Source organism: Necator americanus, chromosome I (assembly GCF_031761385.1).
Source record: "Necator americanus strain Aroian chromosome I, whole genome shotgun sequence".
Classification (NCBI taxonomy): Eukaryota; Metazoa; Nematoda; class Chromadorea; order Rhabditida; family Ancylostomatidae; genus Necator; species Necator americanus.
Genome location: NC_087371.1, coordinates 10399759 through 10423012, shown reverse-complemented (window position 1 = coordinate 10423012; position 23254 = coordinate 10399759). Strand labels below are relative to the sequence as shown.

The 23254-nt window shown below is 42.0% G+C and overlaps 6 protein-coding genes across 9 annotated transcripts; 2 read left to right on the top strand and 4 right to left on the bottom strand.

Moving 5' to 3' along the window:
• Positions 1–1510: 1510 nt before the first annotated feature.
• Positions 1511–2023, top strand: RB195_005076 (uncharacterized protein; the record flags this gene model as incomplete). Its single annotated transcript, XM_064177369.1, has 1 exon — positions 1511–2023. The coding sequence occupies one exon, from the start codon at positions 1511–1513 to the stop codon at positions 2021–2023; it is 513 nt and encodes a 170-aa protein (XP_064034494.1).
• A 1097-nt stretch (positions 2024–3120) lies between these two features.
• On the bottom strand, positions 3121–3408 carry RB195_005075 (uncharacterized protein; the record flags this gene model as incomplete). Its single annotated transcript, XM_064177368.1, has 1 exon — positions 3121–3408. The coding sequence occupies one exon, from the start codon at positions 3406–3408 to the stop codon at positions 3121–3123; it is 288 nt and encodes a 95-aa protein (XP_064034493.1).
• A 60-nt stretch (positions 3409–3468) lies between these two features.
• Positions 3469–5909, bottom strand: RB195_005074 (uncharacterized protein; the record flags this gene model as incomplete). Of its 3 annotated transcripts, XM_064177366.1 has the most annotated exons (5): positions 3469–3944; positions 4124–4500; positions 4578–4736; positions 5131–5311; positions 5822–5909. In XM_064177366.1, 5 exons carry the CDS (start codon positions 5907–5909, stop codon positions 3469–3471), a joined length of 1281 nt encoding a protein of 426 aa, XP_064034490.1. The 3 variants fall into 3 exon arrangements, with proteins under 3 accessions (XP_064034490.1, XP_064034492.1, XP_064034491.1); XM_064177367.1 differs by lacking the exons at positions 5131–5311; positions 5822–5909 and having other exon boundaries at positions 4578–4780; XM_064177365.1 differs by lacking the exon at positions 3469–3944 and having other exon boundaries at positions 4463–4967.
• Positions 5910–7776: 1867 nt separating this feature from the next.
• On the top strand, positions 7777–11619 carry RB195_005073 (uncharacterized protein; the record flags this gene model as incomplete). Its single annotated transcript, XM_013452525.2, has 7 exons — positions 7777–7806; positions 7866–7902; positions 7971–8155; positions 8638–8741; positions 9034–9187; positions 9255–9352; positions 11496–11619. The coding sequence occupies 7 exons, from the start codon at positions 7777–7779 to the stop codon at positions 11617–11619; spliced, it is 732 nt and encodes a 243-aa protein (XP_013307979.2).
• A 4711-nt stretch (positions 11620–16330) lies between these two features.
• Positions 16331–16705, bottom strand: RB195_005072 (uncharacterized protein; the record flags this gene model as incomplete). The annotated part of the gene is made up of 1 exon (XM_064177364.1): positions 16331–16705. The coding sequence occupies one exon, from the start codon at positions 16703–16705 to the stop codon at positions 16331–16333; it is 375 nt and encodes a 124-aa protein (XP_064034489.1).
• On the bottom strand, positions 16331–21186 carry RB195_005071 (uncharacterized protein; the record flags this gene model as incomplete). 2 transcript variants are annotated; one of them, XM_064177363.1, is made up of 8 exons in its annotated part: positions 16331–16866; positions 17373–17470; positions 19612–19709; positions 19776–19929; positions 20222–20325; positions 20808–20992; positions 21061–21097; positions 21157–21186. In XM_064177363.1, the coding sequence occupies 8 exons, from the start codon at positions 21184–21186 to the stop codon at positions 16331–16333; spliced, it is 1242 nt and encodes a 413-aa protein (XP_064034487.1). The 2 variants fall into 2 exon arrangements, with proteins under 2 accessions (XP_064034487.1, XP_064034488.1); XM_064177362.1 differs by lacking the exon at positions 16331–16866 and having other exon boundaries at positions 17347–17470.
• Between the last annotated feature and the right edge of the window lie 2068 nt (positions 21187–23254).

The following is a 23254-nucleotide window of genomic DNA, read 5'->3' as shown; positions in this document are numbered from 1 at the left end:
GGGAAGTTTTAATCTTTCACAGTGAAGGATTCTATAGAACCAAAAAAAAAAATTAATAAAATTGACATTCTCCCACTTACAGCAATCGACAACATATATACGAATATACATACATATACGAAGCAACATGAAAAGAAAGGAAGTTATACGACAAAGTGCCCTTACGATTTTACGTATTTAGTCAAATTCGCAGAACATATCACTTATTAGAAGTTACACTATAATGTTGTACAGATTACACAGGTCTTAAAAGCAAGACACTACAAAATTTACGAGTTGTGACATGTGTTCACAAAAAAATGCTGCTTTAACGAAGTCACAATCAATGAGCTTCTGACGAGGTCTTTTCCTCTCGCACGGCGCTGTGAAAATGGCGGTTAAAGGTAACGTGAGACCATCAGGAGCTGCCACGATGGGTGGGATCTAACAAAGATTACTACTCGACCCTGAAAGGCTGCGCTCCACTGTGCCTTATTTCGCTTTTTTCATTTTGTTTTGCCTACAAAACAGCTTACTCAGCATACGAGCAGCTACTTGATCCTTGTAGGTAGTCCCTCTGCAACCTTCAGCAAACCTCGTAATTCTCGCTAAATCCTTTATATTCTTATTTCTTTGCTGGAATCATCAGAAATGGATGACAAACGAATGGAACTTGTTTATCATTATGTTCATTTGATATATTAGTAGGACTTTTGTTTTTGATTCTGGGTTCACCTCCTGAGACAAGTACGAATATTCACCAACCCCTCTCTCGTTCAAATTGTGCTACCAAATAAAATGAGCGCAAATTTTTCCTATGAGGAAATCACTTTGGCAGCTTAGAGTATATTTGAAAAAGTGCTAGTTACTAGGTTAAAATGAAAAGTATTTTTTGGGATTATTGTTTAGTTTCCCAAACCTTGATTTTCCATTGTTGTGTAATAGGTCACACCTCAGATCACTTAAAAATTAGCCACAAATCTCAAGCAGTGCCTCTGCAAGGAGACAAAAAACCGCAGTTCACCTAGTATGCGTATTCACATATTCATAGAGCGTCCAAGCTGCGTATTCAATCAAGGTTGCATTATTTGGAAGCCTTCAGATTGAATTCATCCTTCTCGAAGTAGGTGATCTCCGTGAACGACATCCATTTATTTGATTGGAGAGAAGGGAAATTCAATGGGATATGCGTAGCATTGCGTGGTAGTCGGTAAGAGGTTCCGTTGTGACTTCACGATGGACTATTGGTTCAAAAATGTCCTGGTGCTAAAGAAGCCACCAAGGGTCGACAAATTGACAAACAAACCGAATTCTCTGGGAGGACCAAAACAATGACTCGACACGTGGTCAAGCTGTGAGGCTGCACACGCGTTTATAAACCTGACATGGTTCTGAATTAAAGTTGAACGGGTAAGCGCATCCCGAAATTGTTGATAAACCTTTTGTTACCTGTTTATACTTCTTATTTACTCCTATTCCTATTGAACAAGCAACAAAGATCCCTTTCTGCCTTCCTTTTATTTCGGATGACATGAGCAATGCAGTGCGAGCAAGCTTACGACAGGCGGGTCTGCAAGACTCAGTCAGAGTAGTGGAAATACCACCTGTAAACCTGAAGCAGCAGCTAGTCCGCAATCGCGCATATGACAGACTTTGTGAGACACCGAATTGCATCGTTTGTCCAAACGGGAGGCAGGGTGATTGCGTGGTATCGGGGGTTGTCTACCTAATCACCTGTCAGTTATGTGGGGCTGAGTACATTGGCGAAACAGGAAGATCACTATGTATCCGCGTCAAGGAGCACCTAGACGGGCTCGTAAAATCAGAAACATCATCCCCTTTAGGTGCTCATCGCAGGCAGTATCATGACAACACCCTTTTCAAGATAGCTGTCACTATCTTGGCACGCGAATCAGACGTTCTAGCGCGAAAAACATTGGAAGCGTTTTATATCACGGCCAAAAGTCCTATCATGAATCGTAAAGAAGAATGCATCGCTGTGACCAACGAGCTGGCGCCATATCAGGACCTTTGCGGGTTTTGACCTACGGGGTCAGAGGCGGGGGCATCGTTACTAGTTAATACTAGCGGCGCAACTCTCACAACTGGTGGTCCGCTAACATCACGATTTCGTGGCTATCAAGGTAAGCGCTGGTCTGCTTTTCTGACGTTGCTTTTAAATAATCTGTTTGCTAAATCATATCTTGTGGAATGACGAGGCGTTTGAGAGAGTAGATTACACGTATCTTTGATTTTTCGAGGCTCTGAAGAAGGCGACGACGCCGAAACGTTAGCCAGAATAAAGATCAATAACAATCTTGGTTCAGCTTAAGAAAGTAGTACACAATCAATACTCCTATTCTTTTTCGTGAGTTGCATCGAAAACCTTGAACCATTTTTAGTTCTTTGGTGAAGACGTAGCCGTAACGTTATCCGATGCGCGGGCAGGCTGCTGGTGGTTCAGTGTTGTGCTGCGACAGTTCTTTTGTGCTTCTTCGAGCTACACGCGACACGAGCTGTTAGAGCGTTGTTGTTTTTTGTTTTGTTCGTCACCTCAAGCTTGGGTAATTAAACCAAAATGAATCAGCAATATGCGTACAATAACGTAGCACGAAAGTGCGAATAAGGAACGAAAATAATGGTGACACAAAAGTGCGAGTAAGGAACGAAAAGAACGATGAATAAACAAAGTAAAGAATACAAAGCAAAGAGTGTAAACAACACAACGAAAAAGAGAACAAAAAACTTAAGAAGGTGATAGCGAGTGGGCCTGTCTTCGTTTCTTCTGAGAATCTAAGTAAGAGTGGTTCCTGAGTAATGAGTAATAATTTATGAATAAACAAAGTAAAGAATACAGAGTAAAGAATGTAAACAACACAACAAAGAAGAGAACAAAAAGCTTAAGAAGGTGATAGCGAGTGGGCCTGTCTTCGTTTCTTCTAAGAATCCATGTAAGAGCGGTTCCTGGGAGGAAAGGTTAAAGGGCGTAGTGTCCGGGGGTACAATACAATTGGGTTGCTGGCTCTGCGATAGAAACTCGCGGAAGTTCCGCGATAGGCGATGAATAAAGTTTCACCAAAACCTGATGACTGTGTGGAACGTCAGTTTCATCCGCGTACACTCAATGATCGATTGTAACTCTTAACTTAATAACTTAATCGGCGGGCTGATGTCATCGCATAAAGCGATTACCCGCATCTTCGCCGAGGTGTGCCGTCCTTGAACACAGTTCTGCCCAACCTTCTCGAGAGCTTGCACAGAACAAATCAATTCGTCGTTATTCCATATTCCGCGAAACCTTACGTCTAGCCTGAACTGCCTATACACGCCGAATGTCGTCAAGTCCTCTTTCACCACCTCAGTCCAAAACTTCCGTTTTTGGCCGGTGGCTTCTTCCAGCTCGAACCCGACAAACTCCTCAGAACTCATTGTAGAAGGCGATCTGCCGGTCTCCTTAATATATGACCAAAGAAGCGAAGACGATTTACTTTAGCCTGAGCATGATGGTGGCGGTGCAAGATATTGATATTTTCCACGTGTCATCCGCCGGTAGCAAAGTAGCCGTCTAAGCAGCTTTCGTTCCGTGCAATCAAGCCTCTCCATAACCGTAGATGGTGCTGCCCAAGTCTCCGATCCGTACAACATGACGGGACGAATTGCGGACAGGTAGACTCGCAGTTTGACTTCGTTGGTGATGGGAGTCGACCTCAGGCATTTCGTTAAGGAGTTAAATGCAAAAGTGGCCTTAGCGCATCTTTGCTGAACATCTCTCTCGTAGCTGCCGTTGTTCTTCAGCGTACAGCCTAAATAACAGAGCTCATCGACGAATTCGAATGAACGTCTGTCCACCCTGATTTCCGTTCGAGGTCTCAAAGAGATGCACACCGGCTTGCATTGTTCAGGGCGTATAGGCTGGAGCCAGCTACGAACAAGGTTAGCAACACGCTGAAGTTTCGTACTGCCTTCTGCGAATATAACAACATCGTCAGCGTTCTCGATATCGGTCAAGGGGCATCGTGATGGTGTTAGGATGATATTGCCAGGACATTGAGCTACTGCTCATCACATAATGTCGTCAATGGCGAAATTGAACAGGAAGGGTCCTGCCACTGTCCTTTGTCTTACTCCAGTTACCGCCTCGAACGGTGTTTGATGTCCACATCCGGCTGGTGTAATTGCAGCAGTTGCTCGTTGATTCGTGTCATCAAGCAAGCGAACGAATTTTCCTGGCACTCCATCGGCGCGAAGAGCGTTGAGAAGACAGGCTCAGGAAGGAGTGTATCCAATAGCTGGTAGGACTCCAATACCTTGTACATAACACGCAGCAAAGAGATTCCTCGATAATTCCTAGGGTCCGTGACGGATAACTTCTTGTGGTGGGGAATTACGATAGCTCGTCTCCACGAGTCAGGTATCCTTTCGTCTATCCATATGGAACGGATAATCTCCGTCATCTCTCGAATCCCAGACGGAGGAAGATATTTTAGTTTTCCTGCGCTAATCTCATCTTTTCCCTCCAAACTGGAAGGGTTGCTTCACTGACAGCTACTCCATTGGCAGTGTTGGAACCGACAGTTACTTCATTGGCAGAAGAATACCTTTTACTTTTGCTGCTATACTGTTTTACTAAAGCGTGGGCTTTCCGCGGCTTCTTGTCCTCCCATGTCTTTTCAAACTCCATCGCTCTTGACGTCCACTCGTTATCCCCGTCTTGCTGAAGTTGACGACGCAGCTTCTTTCTAATACGTTTTTCATAGCTGAAGTCATCAATGGTGCGCGCGACACACACAGAATTGTACATAGATTTTGTTTCCGCAGATGCAAAGGCAAACTTCTTCTGGGGCAGTAAAACCGGGAGCGTTTCTCTTGCAGCGTACTGGATGCACTTTGTGAAGGAATCCGCATCGCTAAGCTTCTTCCTGGTCCGTACTCCAACATGAATAGACACACGTTGGCGGAATTTCGTTCTACATTTTTGTCTTTCAGACCTGCATTGTCGATTTTCGGTTGAAGGGGAACTCCTCGGTTTCTCTTGTGGAACCCTATATCTTGAAGCTGAGAACTGGACGGTGGTCAGAGTTGAAAGTGACGTCCCAAACAGCTCTAGATTTTCGGATATCTGACTGAGGAATGTTCCTACTCAGTACATACTCGAGCTGAAGCTTAAGAGCCCTCATCTTAAGCTTGGGTTGCTGTTCAGGCGTTAAAAGAATTGACCCCTGCCACGTGAGCTGATGGCGTCGATGGTTAATCGTAAACGTGGGAGCGATGATGAGTCCCGTCTGTTCGCATAAGTCAACCAGACGTTCACCTTTGTCCGACGTGCGCTCTGCTGGATAATACCATTCCCTAGCAAATCGGATTGCTGTTCGAGTCCCATCTTCACATTTGCCTCGATTCCGACAATGACCAACTGCTGGCTTGGTATTTTAGACATCAACGCATTAAGTCCATTGCGACCCTACTGTTGTCCTCAGCGGTTTCCGTAGGTGCGTGAGCACTTAAGATCCAGAGTTAACGTCCTCTGCGATCCTGCAGTCGTACAAAGCCGCATCTAGACGACGTTGAGGCGAATTCTTCCACCAGGTCCTTGTAATCGTTCCTCACAGCTATCGCGCAATCACCTAGTTTGTTCTCAACAGCACCGCCGCAGTATACGATGTAATTTTCGTTTCTCGGGCCGATCCCTCACGCGTGTTTCCTGCAGTGCAGCAAAAGGCACACAGAGATATCACAGAAGTCTGGATATACCGGCTAGTTGGAGTTCACTCGTTAGTGTTCGGCAGTTTAGCGTGACGAAACGAATGGTTTGCCAAGGATTACATGCTCCCAGGCAGCTGACCTTTCAGGTTATGGGCTTTGGCGATGTGCTGGACGACAGCACCTTTTTGCAATATATGGCAAGCTTTCGCCATATTGCTGTATTGCATTCAGTTAAAGCAGAGCTACCAAATGCAGGTAGTAATCAGACTCGTATACGCGGCCCCATTGTATAACTCTAACATGGGTAATTAGACCAGTTCCCTGTTTAACTGATGTATCCAATCTGAATAATCCAAAAAGGCTTCCAAATAATGCAACCTTGATTGAATACGCAGCTTGGAGGCTCTATGAATATGTGATTACGCATACTAGGTGAACTGCGGTTTTTTGTCTCCTTGCAGAGGCACTGCTTGAGATTTGTGGCTAATTTTTAAGTGATCTGAGGTGTGACCTATTACACAACAATGGAAAATCAAGGTTTGGGAAACTAAACAATAATCCCAAAAAATACTTTTCATTTTAACCTAGTAACTAGCACTTTTTCAAATATACTCTAAGCTGCCAAAGTGATTTCCTCATAGGAAAAATTTGCGCTCATTTTATTTGGTAGCACAATTTGAACGAGAGAGGGGTTGGTGAATATTCGTACTTGTCTCAGGAGGTGAACCCAGAATCAAAAACAAAAGTCCTACTAATATATCAAATGAACATAATGATAAACAAGTTCCATTCGTTTGTCATCCATTTCTGATGATTCCAGCAAAGAAATAAGAATATAAAGGATTTAGCGAGAATTACGAGGTTTGCTGAAGGTTGCAGAGGGACTACCTACAAGGATCAAGTAGCTGCTCGTATGCTGAGTAAGCTGTTTTGTAGGCAAAACAAAATGAAAAAAGCGAAATAAGGCACAGTGGAGCGCAGCCTTTCAGGGTCGAGTAGTAATCTTTGTTAGATCCCACCCATCGTGGCAGCTCCTGATGGTCTCACGTTACCTTTAACCGCCATTTTCACAGCGCCGTGCGAGAGGAAAAGACCTCGTCAGAAGCTCATTGATTGTGACTTCGTTAAAGCAGCATTTTTTTGTGAACACATGTCACAACTCGTAAATTTTGTAGTGTCTTGCTTTTAAGACCTGTGTAATCTGTACAACATTATAGTGTAACTTCTAATAAGTGATATGTTCTGCGAATTTGACTAAATACGTAAAATTGTAAGGGCACTTTGTCGTATAAGTTCCTTTCTTTTCATGTTGCTTCGTATATGTATGTATATTCGTATATATGTTGTCGATTACTGTAAGTGGGAGAATGTCATTTTTATTAATTTTTTTTTTTTGGTTCTATAGAATCCTTCACTGTGAAAGATTAAAACTTCCCGCAGTGATTGCTGGCACAAATTAAAATGCAACGTCCTCTTCTTCGAAAAACAGCATGTGCTTTATCAAGCAAATCTCAGTGTTTGTGCACTTCACCTAGTCTGAATCAGCGTCACAGCTTCTGTATAAATTCCTTCGATCGAATGCCGAATCTACCATGTAGATACTTCGGAGTACAATGTTTAAGCGCATCCGATAGGCCGCATTCTCTAATACAGGCCATATGCCTGGCGGTGTTTCCATAAACCTAACGTCAAAAGTTGTTGATATCATGACAATCAGTTTCAACATTGAGAAGTGAAACAATGCATCTACTCGTACCAAAATGCATAGCATCAAACACGGCTTGCCTTACATGGATTTCAAAGTTCAAACTTCCAGTTACGAATGCATTGTTTGGTCAAACAATCGGAAGCCAACGCCACGTAGAAGTAAACGTTTTTCGAATTTTTCAGTCACATAGAAGGAAAAAAAACAATGGAGCATAAGCCGACTATTCAAGATATAGACCAGATTCAATGCGTTCACACCAAAGATACAAAAGATATAGGCAAATATTAATCCATAAAAGATCACATGTGCAAACGATCAATTTCGGCACTTCAAACTCATATTCGATCTCTATAAAAGAGGTGTGCCATCGTCATTTGCATTCAGTGATGCTCGTCATCTTCTACATTGCAGTTGGGGTAGAGTTGTCGGCTTTTCCATGGTGTCTCATTTTAACGAAACGAATCAGATATTTTAGGTGCTCCTTCTTCCCTCTACTCTTCCTCAAGATGTTGGTTAGTACCGCACTATAATTCGTATGAGAGGAGTCGCATTAATTCCACACCAGAAACGTTCATTTCAGAAGATTCTACGTCGAAAACGCTATGTACAGGCGGCACATATAATGAGGAATACATTCGTGACTACTTTGTCCATACCATCAACAATCACCGCTATGCACTGTTAAGAGGATCTGAACAGAATGGGCCGTGGAATGAAACAGCAAATCGGAAGAAGTTCCCACTAGCAAAGACTATGAATAGAATAGTAAGTTGGAACCGGATGAAATATTTGATATCTCAGAAACTGGAGGCAGTTTCGGTGGACTATGACGCTTAGCGTAACTTTTGCTTCTTTGAGTGTATCGCTCGGAATCCGCGAAAACGGGAAATTCTCCTCGAAAACAATTGGGTATACTCGTGTGAAGATGACCTGGTGGCGCTGCGGGCAGCTGCTAACTCTACTCCGTCGCTTCGGCGGCTTACGCAACTGCAATAGTCTTAAGGCCGTTTTGACTCGACTATGTAACAGATGCTTCACTATGCTGCTTATTTCACAATCAACAGAAACAAGATCATACCAGGGGTTATTTTTCAGCTAGTCCAGTTGCCATTTGAATTTGCACTTTGAAAGTTGTGTAAAAGGCTCTGGATTAGGTATAAAATTTAATTGTTGCCTCAGTATAAGAGCAAATACAAGGGAAAAGAAGATCAAGTTAAAGATGTGGGATAAAATTACGTTGAATTCAGGAGTACGACTGCAACCTTGAACAGAAGGCTTTTGCTCTGTTGGGTCAGTGCTGTTCAACGGACTTTCCTTCCGGTCCAGCTGGAACGGCAGCCATATACTACGAGTACGTTTATATTGACCCTAATGATCGACCATAAAGTGTGTAAGCACTTCATGTACTCTTATTTTAACTTCTCTTTCCTTTTTCACAGTTTTTGGAATCACCGTGAATCAAAGTAGAGAAACATGCAATAGATTCATTTTCAAAAGTTCACCTGCGTAGATAAAGGCCAGTTATCACATGGTACAAAAATGGTTCTGGGCGGATGGAGAAATGCGAGCTGATCATCTCCAGAAATATCTAAAGAAAAATAAATTTGGGTGAAAGTTTCTTGGCTGAATGGAAGATGTTTCAGTACTGATCTGGACGGCTCTGACGACGCTGACTTGTTCAAAGCTGTTTGGCATTGGACTAAAGAGATAAGTAAGTTCGCGGTCAGCGATGATGCTTTTACCGCCAAACAAGTTGTGTACAGGAACGACGATTGGAGGTTGTATGACTATTTGAACGTATGTTTAGCCTAATTTCTCCAACCTGCACACATTAGTGGGGGAAATAATAAGAAATTTTTTTCAGCTAGTGAGAGCCGCCAGCTCTAAAATTGGATGCGCGGATATAACTTGCAGACGCAGGGATATGAGAAGATATAGGGCAGTCTGCCTGCTCAATAGGAAGTGAGTTATTACTAGAATCAGCTCAACGGCTCCGAATCTGAGAGTTTTGAGTAAGACTTTGGTTTTATTCAGAAAAGATGAGCAAAAAGACGGGATTGCAGTATAATTTGCTTGTTTACTTGGCTGACTACTCAAGAAGCTGCTTATCTACCCTACCTGTCTACCTATTCTATTTAAAAACAGATAGAACAGTTACTTGAACTAAAAGTGCAGCGTAGTGTAGCGCGGTTTGCTCCGCTTGCTCAGGCCGCTCATTGACACTATTCTCGTATGCACCAATCAGAAAAGGGATGCGCAGGCAAAAAAATATCATCCCTTAGCAAAACAAAAAGTATATTCTGGTAACAAACAGCAACATTCTGAAAAGTTGGTGGAAGCAGATGACTTAAAATAAGACGAGCGACAAATTTTGAAGGCATACTGAAGTTCACAAATAATATATAGGATAATTCTCAGACCACCGTCGATTTGTTCTACTTATCGAACGTACAGTTTCTTAATGCAAACAATAGTGCAGAAGCAATAACGGTGCTCACTATAAGCGCTCGTCACACTAAAAATATGCACTGCAGTGCAAAGACTCTTTAATTTGGCGTGGCAATTTTTCTTTGAAAAACACTTTTGCGACAATTCCTATACCTGGAGTTTCTGTTAACAGTAAGATTAGTGCCCATGTTCGACTATCCTTGAATCTTGGCATGACTTAATATGTAGTTTTGTTTGTTTTGCTTGAGCTGTAGCCAAGATTGGTATTGATCTTCTTTATTAAGTAAAAACTAACGTTTCGGCGTTCGTCAGAGCCTGGAAGAATCAAAATCATTAGTGACTGCCTAATCACCCTACAGGAAGCATTCGAACGATGACAAAACTCAAAGGACAACACATCGGCTAGCGCTTACCTTATTTGCTGAAATTTAGTAGCGTATCAGACCACCGAGGCGGGTGTAGTGTAGCGGTTAGTGGTTCCACTTCTTACACGACCGATCGGAGGTTCGAATGCGTCCTAGTGCTCACCAAGCCTTTCATCCCTCCCGGGTCGATAAATTGGTACCAGGCTTGTCTGGGAGGATAAAAGCACTGACTTGACACATCGGCTAGCCACCGCAAGTCATTGTGGAAGCCAGTTACACGTTCGTAAACCTCAAACGATTCTGAATTGAAGTGAACGTGGGGGCGCATCCCAAGCGGATTGATCAACGCCAGAAACTTTATCCTTTAACTTTATCCTTTTAACAGACCACCGCGTACCACAACTATCACGAGGGTTTTTTATAGGGCCCTGTAGATCAAATCCCGCACATATGTTCTTAAGAGACCAGTTCGTTTGTGATCGCAATGCACTCATCCTTTCTGTTCATTTGTGGGCTTTTGGCGGTTACCCAAAATGCTCCTTGACTCGAATACAGAGAGGGCGCCCCTTTTTTTCCTATATGATCGTTACCGCTCGACCTGCATTCGCACCACTTCCGATACCATCTAAACCCTTACGTTGTTGTGTAGACCCGCTTTTGCGTGGGCACCTCCGTATTGCTCTGCTCGTATCATCATACGCACATGTATCACATGTATGTAAGGTAGAAAACGGAACCTTTTCGCGTCGTGCGACACATTCTTCATTCGAATACTCACTGCACATAGCCACTTGGTGAGCCAGGTTTACAGACTATGTTCTTTTCTTGGCTGCTAGATGCAATTCTTGGCACTGTCCCGTTCATGTTACCTATAGTGGAGTTTTTAATGTTGCTGGGATACGTTGAAAGGTAGTGGAATAAGATGTTTTTGACGTAGAAAGGTAGTGGACTAAGATGTTTTGCTACTGAGTTCTCCATACCACTTGGTCATCTATATCTCATTCCGCACGTTCAAAAAATCTAATCAATTGTCCATCAGCTTTCCCTTTATAAACTTAATGAGCGGGCACTGCTGGTTAAGAAGATTCGAGCACACAATCTTCAACAATCAACACAAGTATCAGTTGGTCTCACTTACTCAATCTCTAATACTTGTGATTTTTTTTTTGTTGTTAAACGCAAGACATTGCATAAAACATAAATTTTCATAAATATAGTACTTATTTAAACAAATATGCAGAAGCGTGAGTGCAGCTTTGTTAGACTACTTAGTCTAACCTGTTCTCTTTCAGTCCCCTCACGGATCGTGATATCATCTACAAGACAGGATTAGGCGGATGCAATAAGGGAGAGACGTGTCAGAGTGGAGTCTGCGATCAGTTTGGATTTTGTGATTTGAGCAAAACGGCTCCGTAGAGTCAGAAAACATAATTTCTCCTAAACTAATATCCATCCAAAGCTTTTTCTATAATTCGATCAAATAAAAGGTTTCTTCCAATTTTTCTTCTATAGGCTACCTATCACATTTTTATAATCGTCCTACAGTTTCACAGCAGACCTTCACTGGAAGATTAATCTAGCTATTTAATCCTGCTTCATAAGAAACTCACCTAGAGAGAGATGGTGTAAGTGAATGTTCAACGAGCACATTGTCAAAAGACTACCATGTCTGGGAATCAGGCAATGATAAACGAAGTTCTCTGTGGTTAGGAATCCAGTAAAGAGACAAGGAGAGATCTTAAGAGATGCCCTCTCAAGGGAAATTAATATTAGTGTTATTAAATTCTATGAAATTAAACTTTTGTATCTCCAACAATCTTCCTTCCTTTTTATATTATAACTAAAAGAGAAAGATAACGTTCCACGTCTTGCTACTTCCGTTCCGTTTGCATGCGCGTTTCCACTTTCTGAGAACGGCATGCTACAAGCTTTAAGCGAGCGAAGAAGGAAATAGGCACGCGGAGGAGTCGTAAAGATGAAAAGCAAAGCGCCCAGTGGCCACGGCTAAGAAACGGCTGCAACCACTTACCATTTGCGTCATGCACACAAAGTTATTGCGCACCAATCCGACGCCGCGGGACGCGGAACCGTCGCACCCCCTTCTATAGGTATCTGACGCCAATCCGACGCCGGTGCACCCGTCGCACTCTTCGTCACCGGCGTCGGATTGGGGCGCCGGCGCCAGATAGCTATAATATGGGGTGTGACGGATCCAACGGCGTCGGTGGACCCGGTCATTGGTGCGCAATAACTTCGTGTGCATTACGCAAAAGATAGATGGTATCAGCTGTTTCATAGGCGTCGCCACAGGGCGCTTTGCTCTTCACCTTTATGACTCCTCAGGGTGCATATTTCCTTCTTCGTTCGCCTCAAGTTTGTAGCATGCCGTTCCCAGAAAGTGGAAACACGCATCCAAACGGCTGCTTAAATAGTAGCAAGATGTTTACGTGATCTGACGTGGAACGTTATCTTTATCAGTAGGATGATGTCTTTCACGTCATTTTATGTTAAAACATCATTCTATGATAACTATTGAGGGAAATCAGGAGGAAAAGGAATATACTTCGAGTAATGCTTTCAAGTAGTATCTACATTAATGTGGCATTGAAGGAGTGTTCGTAGCTGATGGTCCAATATTCTCCAAATGTAGAATTGACGCGTTTAGAAGGAAAGCTCCGTAATCTTTCGCCTTAATTTATAATATAAAGAAGAGAAGGAAAGCTTGTTAAAAAACACAAATCTAATTTTGCAGAAAACACTACTATTAACTTTCTTTGATCAGTGAAGGGAGCGAAGCTAAAACCACCGAAAGTCTGAAGTCCGGGTTTAGCCAGACATTCAGACTGGTGTATAATAACGGGCTTATTCTGTCACGTGTGTGTGTGTGTGTGTGTGTGTGTGTGTGTGTGTGTGTGTGTGTGTGTGTGTGTGTGTGTGTGTGTGTGTGTGTGTGTGTGAGTGTGTGTGTGTGTGTGAGTCACGAAATTCGAAAAGGAGGGTGCGACGGCCTACCGGCGTAGCGCTGTAGCCTCGACGCCGGAGAGCTATGAAAAGGAGAGCGACGGATCCACGGGCGTCAGATTGGTGCGCCGGCGTCATAAAGCTGCAAAATGGTGTGCGACGGATCCACCGGCGTCGGATTGGAGCGCCGGCGCCAGATAGCTATAATACGGGGTGCGACGGGTCGCACAGCGTCGAAATCCTCTGTCGTGGTGTAGAAGTATCGCACAGTAACTTCGTGTGCATGTCGCAGAAGGTAAATGGGACTTCGCAAACGTTTTATAGTCGTATCCACTCTCCGCGTTGCTATTCACCTCCACGATTCCTCCGTTCTTCAGAAAGTGGAAATATGAATGCTAACTGCTGCTTATATAGTAGCCAACTGTTTACATGATCCGATGTGGAACGCTGTCTTTATCAGTACGATGATGTCATTCACTTCATTTTATCTGAAACATCATTCTGTGATAACTGTTAGGGGAAACAAGAGGGAACCCTATACTTTGAATAATGATTCAAAGTCGTGTCTCTATTACATTGGTATCGAAAGAGTGCTTAAAGGTGAAGTTTTTATATTCTAAAAATATTGAACTGAAGCGTTTACAAAGAAAACTATGAATCTTTCTCCTAAATTTCCTTTATGAAAAAGAAGAAAACGTTGTTAGAAAATCACAACTCTAAAAAACTATTATTAATCACTATTATTAATTTATTTTCATTATTCAGTTATGGCAAGCGGAGCAAACACCACAGAAAGTCTGAAGTCCGGCTTTAGCCGGACGTTCAGACTGGTTGTTTATATTAAGCATATTACTGTCCATTACTCGATAGTCATAATATCATGATCATGTTATGATTTTCACTCTGTTAATTCTAAGATAAGCAGTATGATCAAACATTGCTTGGTATATTGCTTGGTCGGGCCAAAAGACGCGAAGATTGATGCAGTTGCGGAAGTGGCTGAAGCGATGGATAGAATCGCCGGCTACAATCGGCATGGGACCACAGCTGTCTCCATTTCGTCTGCAAATACGAGAAGGGCAAGCGAGGATTTTACCACGATCACAACCGTATTGCTACTAATGCAGCGGCTTGTGCGACTGCGCTAAGTCACTCTGTCTCAACTATACCCCTTTGTTTTTGAGGTAAGTTTTGGCAACAAGTTTTGGTTGTGTCTTACGCGACTCGTGAATGTTCGGCGCGATTTAGTCCGAAAAAGTAGAGCTACAGGAAATGTGTTATAGTTGACCAAAACAGCGCCTGTTCTAGACACATCCTATATTTCAACCAGTTTCAGCTTACCATTTTATTCGTAGTCTCGAACATTAATTTCGAGGACTGCACTCTGCACATTTCGTCTACTGTGAATCCATATCTGTCCCTAAGTTCTGAGTCATTGATTTAAATGCATTGAATCTGGTCTATTTGTCAGACAGTCGGCTTTGCTCCATTGTGTTTCACTTCAATGTGGGCGGCAAATCTGGAAAACGTTGACTTTTACGTGGCATAAGCTTCCGATGTTTGATTATATAAATGCACTCCTGATGGCTAAAACGACATTTTAACAACACACACACCTACGTTGAAGTACATGATGAAGGCTTAGACAGTGAACTTGCCTCTTCTAATCTCTCCTGGTTTCAGTCTTTCGGAGCCTAACGAGCCTAATGAACTTCTCCTACGTACAGGGTTGAGCGTGTAATTGGGAAGAAACTCTCAACGAAAATTGGGTTGTAGTAAGCATAATGTAAGAAACAAATTGGACGCTTGATAAATAATTCGGGATGACACAATGTAGTGAATTTTAATAAACAGTTCTATAATGGATATCAATATGAAGTGCCGCATGCAAAATAAAAATATATAATATAATACACATGCTACTGATAGCTCACTGCAAGGATTAGAAGTGTGTGAGTACACATGTACGCGTATAAGTTGAAACACACATTCTTACTCATCAGCAATGAAAACGAACGATTAAAAGCTCCACGGAGAATATTTTTTATTTTTGCAAAGGGGAAGAAACAATTGATACCAAACAGAACACATTGTAAAAGGATTTCTGAAATTGCATTGAAAGCATTGTTCGTCGCACATAAGTGTTAATTAGATGTCATTTTAGCGATCGGTCAAAGGCCTGATTGGAAACTACTGCTGGACTTGTCAGGTTACACTGCTGGATTTGTTAGGTTGAAGTAAACATGATTAGCGGACTGAAAAGAAACGGAGGAGGGTAGGTGTGTTGGCTTTTTTTGAAGGAAGGTTTCCACTGTGAATTGGTATAGATATCATTTTGAGGGATCCTATGGTTTTTTGTGAAGGCATAACATCGAAGTAAAGTTGAGAAGTTTAGCATTTTCCGAACTAGCTTCCGAACTTGGAAGAAAATGAGAAGAAATTCTGATTGCAGAGGCCCTTCTCTACAAAAAAAGAAAAAAGACTTTAAACCGATTTCAATTTTATAGCTGAGTTACTGGATCTTGTTCGAAGTAGCACAAATTTTGACGTGCAACCGAAAATCTGAAGTTTCGCAGTTTATAGGCTTCATGGATAAAATCTCGTAAAACATTGGTTTTTACTTCCTTACTACGTACTTAGCTTTGAGTGGTATTAAAAAGAAAGGGCATCGTTTGTTCGTCTAAAGTTCTGGAATAAAGGTAGCCTTATCTCCCAAGAATTGGTTTGTCAAGAAGGCACGTACTTAGATACTTAAATGGCCTGTTTTCACTGGACGTACTGCCCCAAACATCTTTTCCACTCGTTTCTTACCCTCGAAATTTTCATTCAAGATGTCCTCAAGCTTCGTGAGCGGCGTTGACGACATCCTTCAGCCGCATTCAGCTTAGCCCTCAGCTGGTCTATCCGTGCAACGAACGCATCACCCCATCTCGTTGGGGGCATGCCTCGAGCGCGTTTAGCATCTCTTGGGATCCACTCCAGCGTTCGTTTAGTCCATCTGTCGTCGATTCTTCTCATACTGTGACCGGTCTATCTATGCTTTTTGATTTTTGACATGGTTTGGATATATACTCCGCTGGATCGCGAAGACCGGAAATTGCGCTCAAGCCTAAGCTGAGAAGACCGGCCAGGTGTTGTGTGCACCTGTTAAACCTCAGATAATATGTTAAGGGCTAGTGAGTAGTTTTCTAGATGTGGCAGGGGTGTCTGCCCAATTCTTCACTGCGTAACAGAGCGCTGTAAGAGATGTGGAGTCGCACAGATGGCCACGCAGATCTTTTTCTGTCATTTGGTCTTTAGCTTCCCTGACGGTTGCGAATTCTGCCAACGCTATTCTCATCTTTGTATTCAGTTCTTCCTTTATGTTGTTTTCCATATTCATAGAACGTCGAAAGAATACGTATGACGAAGTTCCCACAATTTGAGAGCCTTTAAGTTGTACTCCTCCACCCTCGCAGAAGACTTTCTTTGTGAACTGAGCCTTCTTTCGGTTTATTCGAAATCCTATTCTCTTCTCTCCTTCGTTCAATTCCTTAAGCATCGTCTCTGCTTCATTGGTACTTCTCGAAAAGGGAACGATGCAGTCCTCAAAACGAGGGTTCGAGAGGAATCTTCCGTCAACGCGTATGCCCCTTTCTTCCCAAGCAAGTGAATTCATTATCCATTGCAATGCAGCTATGAACAGCTTCGGCGATATGGTATCTTAAGATATCTTAATGATATACGGTATCATAATGGTTCAAATCAGATAAAGATGTATCATTAAAATCCGTTAAATCTATGCTAGAAAGATTCATTTCTGTAGACACGAAATGTGCAAAGTGGCAGGTGTGACGAGAAGTACATTCTCGACAATGTTCTGACAATTATATATCACTGGCCATTCGCAGACGTGGTTGTAATATTTTCACTTTGTACTCCTTGAAGACTCGTTAAACCGTCTTTCTCTAGATGAGTTGTTTATGAAGCAAGATTTGGTCTAGATCTAGTTTAATATAAAACTGAAGTTCTGCTATGAAATTGTAGGAAAAAATTTTATAAAAAGTGTATATAAACTGAATTTTATAAAAAAAAATAATAGCTGGCCCATAGAAGAAAAATTGGAAGAAACGTTTTATTTGATCGAATTATAGAAAAAGCTTTGGATGGATATTAGTTTAGGAGAAATTATGTTTTCTGACTCTACGGAGCCGTTTTGCTCAAATCACAAAATCCAAACTGATCGCAGACTCCACTCTGACACGTCTCTCCCTTATTGCATCCGCCTAATCCTGTCTTGTAGATGATATCACGATCCGTGAGGGGACTGAAAGAGAACAGGTTAGACTAAGTAGTCTAACAAAGCTGCACTCACGCTTCTGCATATTTGTTTAAATAAGTACTATATTTATGAAAATTTATGTTTTATGCAATGTCTTGCGTTTAACAACAAAAAAAAATCACAAGTATTAGAGATTGAGTAAGTGAGACCAACTGATACTTGTGTTGATTGTTGAAGATTGTGTGCTCGAATCTTCTTAACCAGCAGTGCCCGCTCATTAAGTTTATAAAGGGAAAGCTGATGGACAATTGATTAGATTTTTTGAACGTGCGGAATGAGATATAGATGACCAAGTGGTATGGAGAACTCAGTAGCAAAACATCTTAGTCCACTACCTTTCTACGTCAAAAACATCTTATTCCACTACCTTTCAACGTATCCCAGCAACATTAAAAACTCCACTATAGGTAACATGAACGGGACAGTGCCAAGAATTGCATCTAGCAGCCAAGAAAAGAACATAGTCTGTAAACCTGGCTCACCAAGTGGCTATGTGCAGTGAGTATTCGAATGAAGAATGTGTCGCACGACGCGAAAAGGTTCCGTTTTCTACCTTACATACATGTGATACATGTGCGTATGATGATACGAGCAGAGCAATACGGAGGTGCCCACGCAAAAGCGGGTCTACACAACAACGTAAGGGTTTAGATGGTATCGGAAGTGGTGCGAATGCAGGTCGAGCGGTAACGATCATATAGGAGAAACGGGGCGCCCTCTCTGTATTCGAGTCAAGGAGCATTTTGGGTAACCGCCAAAAGCCCACAAATGAACAGAAAGGATGAGTGCATTGCGATCACAAACGAACTGGTCTCTTAAGAACATATGTGCGGGATTTGATCTACAGGGCCCTATAAAAAACCCTCGTGATAGTTGTGGTACGCGGTGGTCTGTTAAAAGGATAAAGTTAAAGGATAAAGTTTCTGGCGTTGATCAATCCGCTTGGGATGCGCCCCCACGTTCACTTCAATTCAGAATCGTTTGAGGTTTACGAACGTGTAACTGGCTTCCACAATGACTTGCGGTGGCTAGCCGATGTGTCAAGTCAGTGCTTTTATCCTCCCAGACAAGCCTGGTACCAATTTATCGACCCGGGAGGGATGAAAGGCTTGGTGAGCACTAGGACGCATTCGAACCTCCGATCGGTCGTGTAAGAAGTGGAACCACTAACCGCTACACTACACCCGCCTCGGTGGTCTGATACGCTACTAAATTTCAGCAAATAAGGTAAGCGCTAGCCGATGTGTTGTCCTTTGAGTTTTGTCATCGTTCGAATGCTTCCTGTAGGGTGATTAGGCAGTCACTAATGATTTTGATTCTTCCAGGCTCTGACGAACGCCGAAACGTTAGTTTTTACTTAATAAAGAAGATCAATACCAATCTTGGCTACAGCTCAAGCAAAACAAACAAAACTACATATTAAGTCATGCCAAGATTCAAGGATAGTCGAACATGGGCACTAATCTTACTGTTAACAGAAACTCCAGGTATAGGAATTGTCGCAAAAGTGTTTTTCAAAGAAAAATTGCCACGCCAAATTAAAGAGTCTTTGCACTGCAGTGCATATTTTTAGTGTGACGAGCGCTTATAGTGAGCACCGTTATTGCTTCTGCACTATTGTTTGCATTAAGAAACTGTACGTTCGATAAGTAGAACAAATCGACGGTGGTCTGAGAATTATCCTATATATTATTTGTGAACTTCAGTATGCCTTCAAAATTTGTCGCTCGTCTTATTTTAAGTCATCTGCTTCCACCAACTTTTCAGAATGTTGCTGTTTGTTACCAGAATATACTTTTTGTTTTGCTAAGGGATGATATTTTTTTGCCTGCGCATCCCTTTTCTGATTGGTGCATACGAGAATAGTGTCAATGAGCGGCCTGAGCAAGCGGAGCAAACCGCGCTACACTACGCTGCACTTTTAGTTCAAGTAACTGTTCTATCTGTTTTTAAATAGAATAGGTAGACAGGTAGGGTAGATAAGCAGCTTCTTGAGTAGTCAGCCAAGTAAACAAGCAAATTATACTGCAATCCCGTCTTTTTGCTCATCTTTTCTGAATAAAACCAAAGTCTTACTCAAAACTCTCAGATTCGGAGCCGTTGAGCTGATTCTAGTAATAACTCACTTCCTATTGAGCAGGCAGACTGCCCTATATCTTCTCATATCCCTGCGTCTGCAAGTTATATCCGCGCATCCAATTTTAGAGCTGGCGGCTCTCACTAGCTGAAAAAATTTCTTATTATTTCCCCCACTAATGTGTGCAGGTTGGAGAAATTAGGCTAAACATACGTTCAAATAGTCATACAACCTCCAATCGTCGTTCCTGTACACAACTTGTTTGGCGGTAAAAGCATCATCGCTGACCGCGAACTTACTTATCTCTTTAGTCCAATGCCAAACAGCTTTGAACAAGTCAGCGTCGTCAGAGCCGTCCAGATCAGTACTGAAACATCTTCCATTCAGCCAAGAAACTTTCACCCAAATTTATTTTTCTTTAGATATTTCTGGAGATGATCAGCTCGCATTTCTCCATCCGCCCAGAACCATTTTTGTACCATGTGATAACTGGCCTTTATCTACGCAGGTGAACTTTTGAAAATGAATCTATTGCATGTTTCTCTACTTTGATTCACGGTGATTCCAAAAACTGTGAAAAAGGAAAGAGAAGTTAAAATAAGAGTACATGAAGTGCTTACACACTTTATGGTCGATCATTAGGGTCAATATAAACGTACTCGTAGTATATGGCTGCCGTTCCAGCTGGACCGGAAGGAAAGTCCGTTGAACAGCACTGACCCAACAGAGCAAAAGCCTTCTGTTCAAGGTTGCAGTCGTACTCCTGAATTCAACGTAATTTTATCCCACATCTTTAACTTGATCTTCTTTTCCCTTGTATTTGCTCTTATACTGAGGCAACAATTAAATTTTATACCTAATCCAGAGCCTTTTACACAACTTTCAAAGTGCAAATTCAAATGGCAACTGGACTAGCTGAAAAATAACCCCTGGTATGATCTTGTTTCTGTTGATTGTGAAATAAGCAGCATAGTGAAGCATCTGTTACATAGTCGAGTCAAAACGGCCTTAAGACTATTGCAGTTGCGTAAGCCGCCGAAGCGACGGAGTAGAGTTAGCAGCTGCCCGCAGCGCCACCAGGTCATCTTCACACGAGTATACCCAATTGTTTTCGAGGAGAATTTCCCGTTTTCGCGGATTCCGAGCGATACACTCAAAGAAGCAAAAGTTACGCTAAGCGTCATAGTCCACCGAAACTGCCTCCAGTTTCTGAGATATCAAATATTTCATCCGGTTCCAACTTACTATTCTATTCATAGTCTTTGCTAGTGGGAACTTCTTCCGATTTGCTGTTTCATTCCACGGCCCATTCTGTTCAGATCCTCTTAACAGTGCATAGCGGTGATTGTTGATGGTATGGACAAAGTAGTCACGAATGTATTCCTCATTATATGTGCCGCCTGTACATAGCGTTTTCGACGTAGAATCTTCTGAAATGAACGTTTCTGGTGTGGAATTAATGCGACTCCTCTCATACGAATTATAGTGCGGTACTAACCAACATCTTGAGGAAGAGTAGAGGGAAGAAGGAGCACCTAAAATATCTGATTCGTTTCGTTAAAATGAGACACCATGGAAAAGCCGACAACTCTACCCCAACTGCAATGTAGAAGATGACGAGCATCACTGAATGCAAATGACGATGGCACACCTCTTTTATAGAGATCGAATATGAGTTTGAAGTGCCGAAATTGATCGTTTGCACATGTGATCTTTTATGGATTAATATTTGCCTATATCTTTTGTATCTTTGGTGTGAACGCATTGAATCTGGTCTATATCTTGAATAGTCGGCTTATGCTCCATTGTTTTTTTTCCTTCTATGTGACTGAAAAATTCGAAAAACGTTTACTTCTACGTGGCGTTGGCTTCCGATTGTTTGACCAAACAATGCATTCGTAACTGGAAGTTTGAACTTTGAAATCCATGTAAGGCAAGCCGTGTTTGATGCTATGCATTTTGGTACGAGTAGATGCATTGTTTCACTTCTCAATGTTGAAACTGATTGTCATGATATCAACAACTTTTGACGTTAGGTTTATGGAAACACCGCCAGGCATATGGCCTGTATTAGAGAATGCGGCCTATCGGATGCGCTTAAACATTGTACTCCGAAGTATCTACATGGTAGATTCGGCATTCGATCGAAGGAATTTATACAGAAGCTGTGACGCTGATTCAGACTAGGTGAAGTGCACAAACACTGAGATTTGCTTGATAAAGCACATGCTGTTTTTCGAAGAAGAGGACGTTGCATTTTAATTTGTGCCAGCAATCACTGCGGGAAGTTTTAATCTTTCACAGTGAAGGATTCTATAGAACCAAAAAAAAATTAATAAAATTGACATTCTCCCACTTACAGCAATCGACAACATATATACGAATATACATACATATACGAAGCAACATGAAAAGAAAGGAAGTTATACGACAAAGTGCCCTTACGATTTTACGTATTTAGTCAAATTCGCAGAACATATCACTTATTAGAAGTTACACTATAATGTTGTACAGATTACACAGGTCTTAAAAGCAAGACACTACAAAATTTACGAGTTGTGACATGTGTTCACAAAAAAATGCTGCTTTAACGAAGTCACAATCAATGAGCTTCTGACGAGGTCTTTTCCTCTCGCACGGCGCTGTGAAAATGGCGGTTAAAGGTAACGTGAGACCATCAGGAGCTGCCACGATGGGTGGGATCTAACAAAGATTACTACTCGACCCTGAAAGGCTGCGCTCCACTGTGCCTTATTTCGCTTTTTTCATTTTGTTTTGCCTACAAAACAGCTTACTCAGCATACGAGCAGCTACTTGATCCTTGTAGGTAGTCCCTCTGCAACCTTCAGCAAACCTCGTAATTCTCGCTAAATCCTTTATATTCTTATTTCTTTGCTGGAATCATCAGAAATGGATGACAAACGAATGGAACTTGTTTATCATTATGTTCATTTGATATATTAGTAGGACTTTTGTTTTTGATTCTGGGTTCACCTCCTGAGACAAGTACGAATATTCACCAACCCCTCTCTCGTTCAAATTGTGCTACCAAATAAAATGAGCGCAAATTTTTCCTATGAGGAAATCACTTTGGCAGCTTAGAGTATATTTGAAAAAGTGCTAGTTACTAGGTTAAAATGAAAAGTATTTTTTGGGATTATTGTTTAGTTTCCCAAACCTTGATTTTCCATTGTTGTGTAATAGGTCACACCTCAGATCACTTAAAAATTAGCCACAAATCTCAAGCAGTGCCTCTGCAAGGAGACAAAAAACCGCAGTTCACCTAGTATGCGTATTCACATATTCATAGAGCGTCCAAGCTGCGCATTCAATCAAGGTTGCATTATTTGGAAGCCTTCAGATTGAATTCATCCTTCTCGAAGTAGGTGATCTCCGTGAACGACATCCATTTATTTGATTGGAGAGAAGGGAAATTCAATGGGATATGCGTAGCATTGCGTGGTAGTCGGTAAGAGGTTCCGTTGTGATTTCACGATCGACTATTGGTTCAAAAATGTCCTGGTGCTAAAGAAGCCACCAAGGGTCGACAAATTGACAAACAAACCGAAGTCTCTGGGAGGACCAAAACAATGACTCGACACGTGGTCGAGCTGTGAGGCTGCACACGCGTTTATAAACCTGACATGGTTCTGAATTAAAGTCGAGCGGATAAATGCACCCTCCACAAGAAT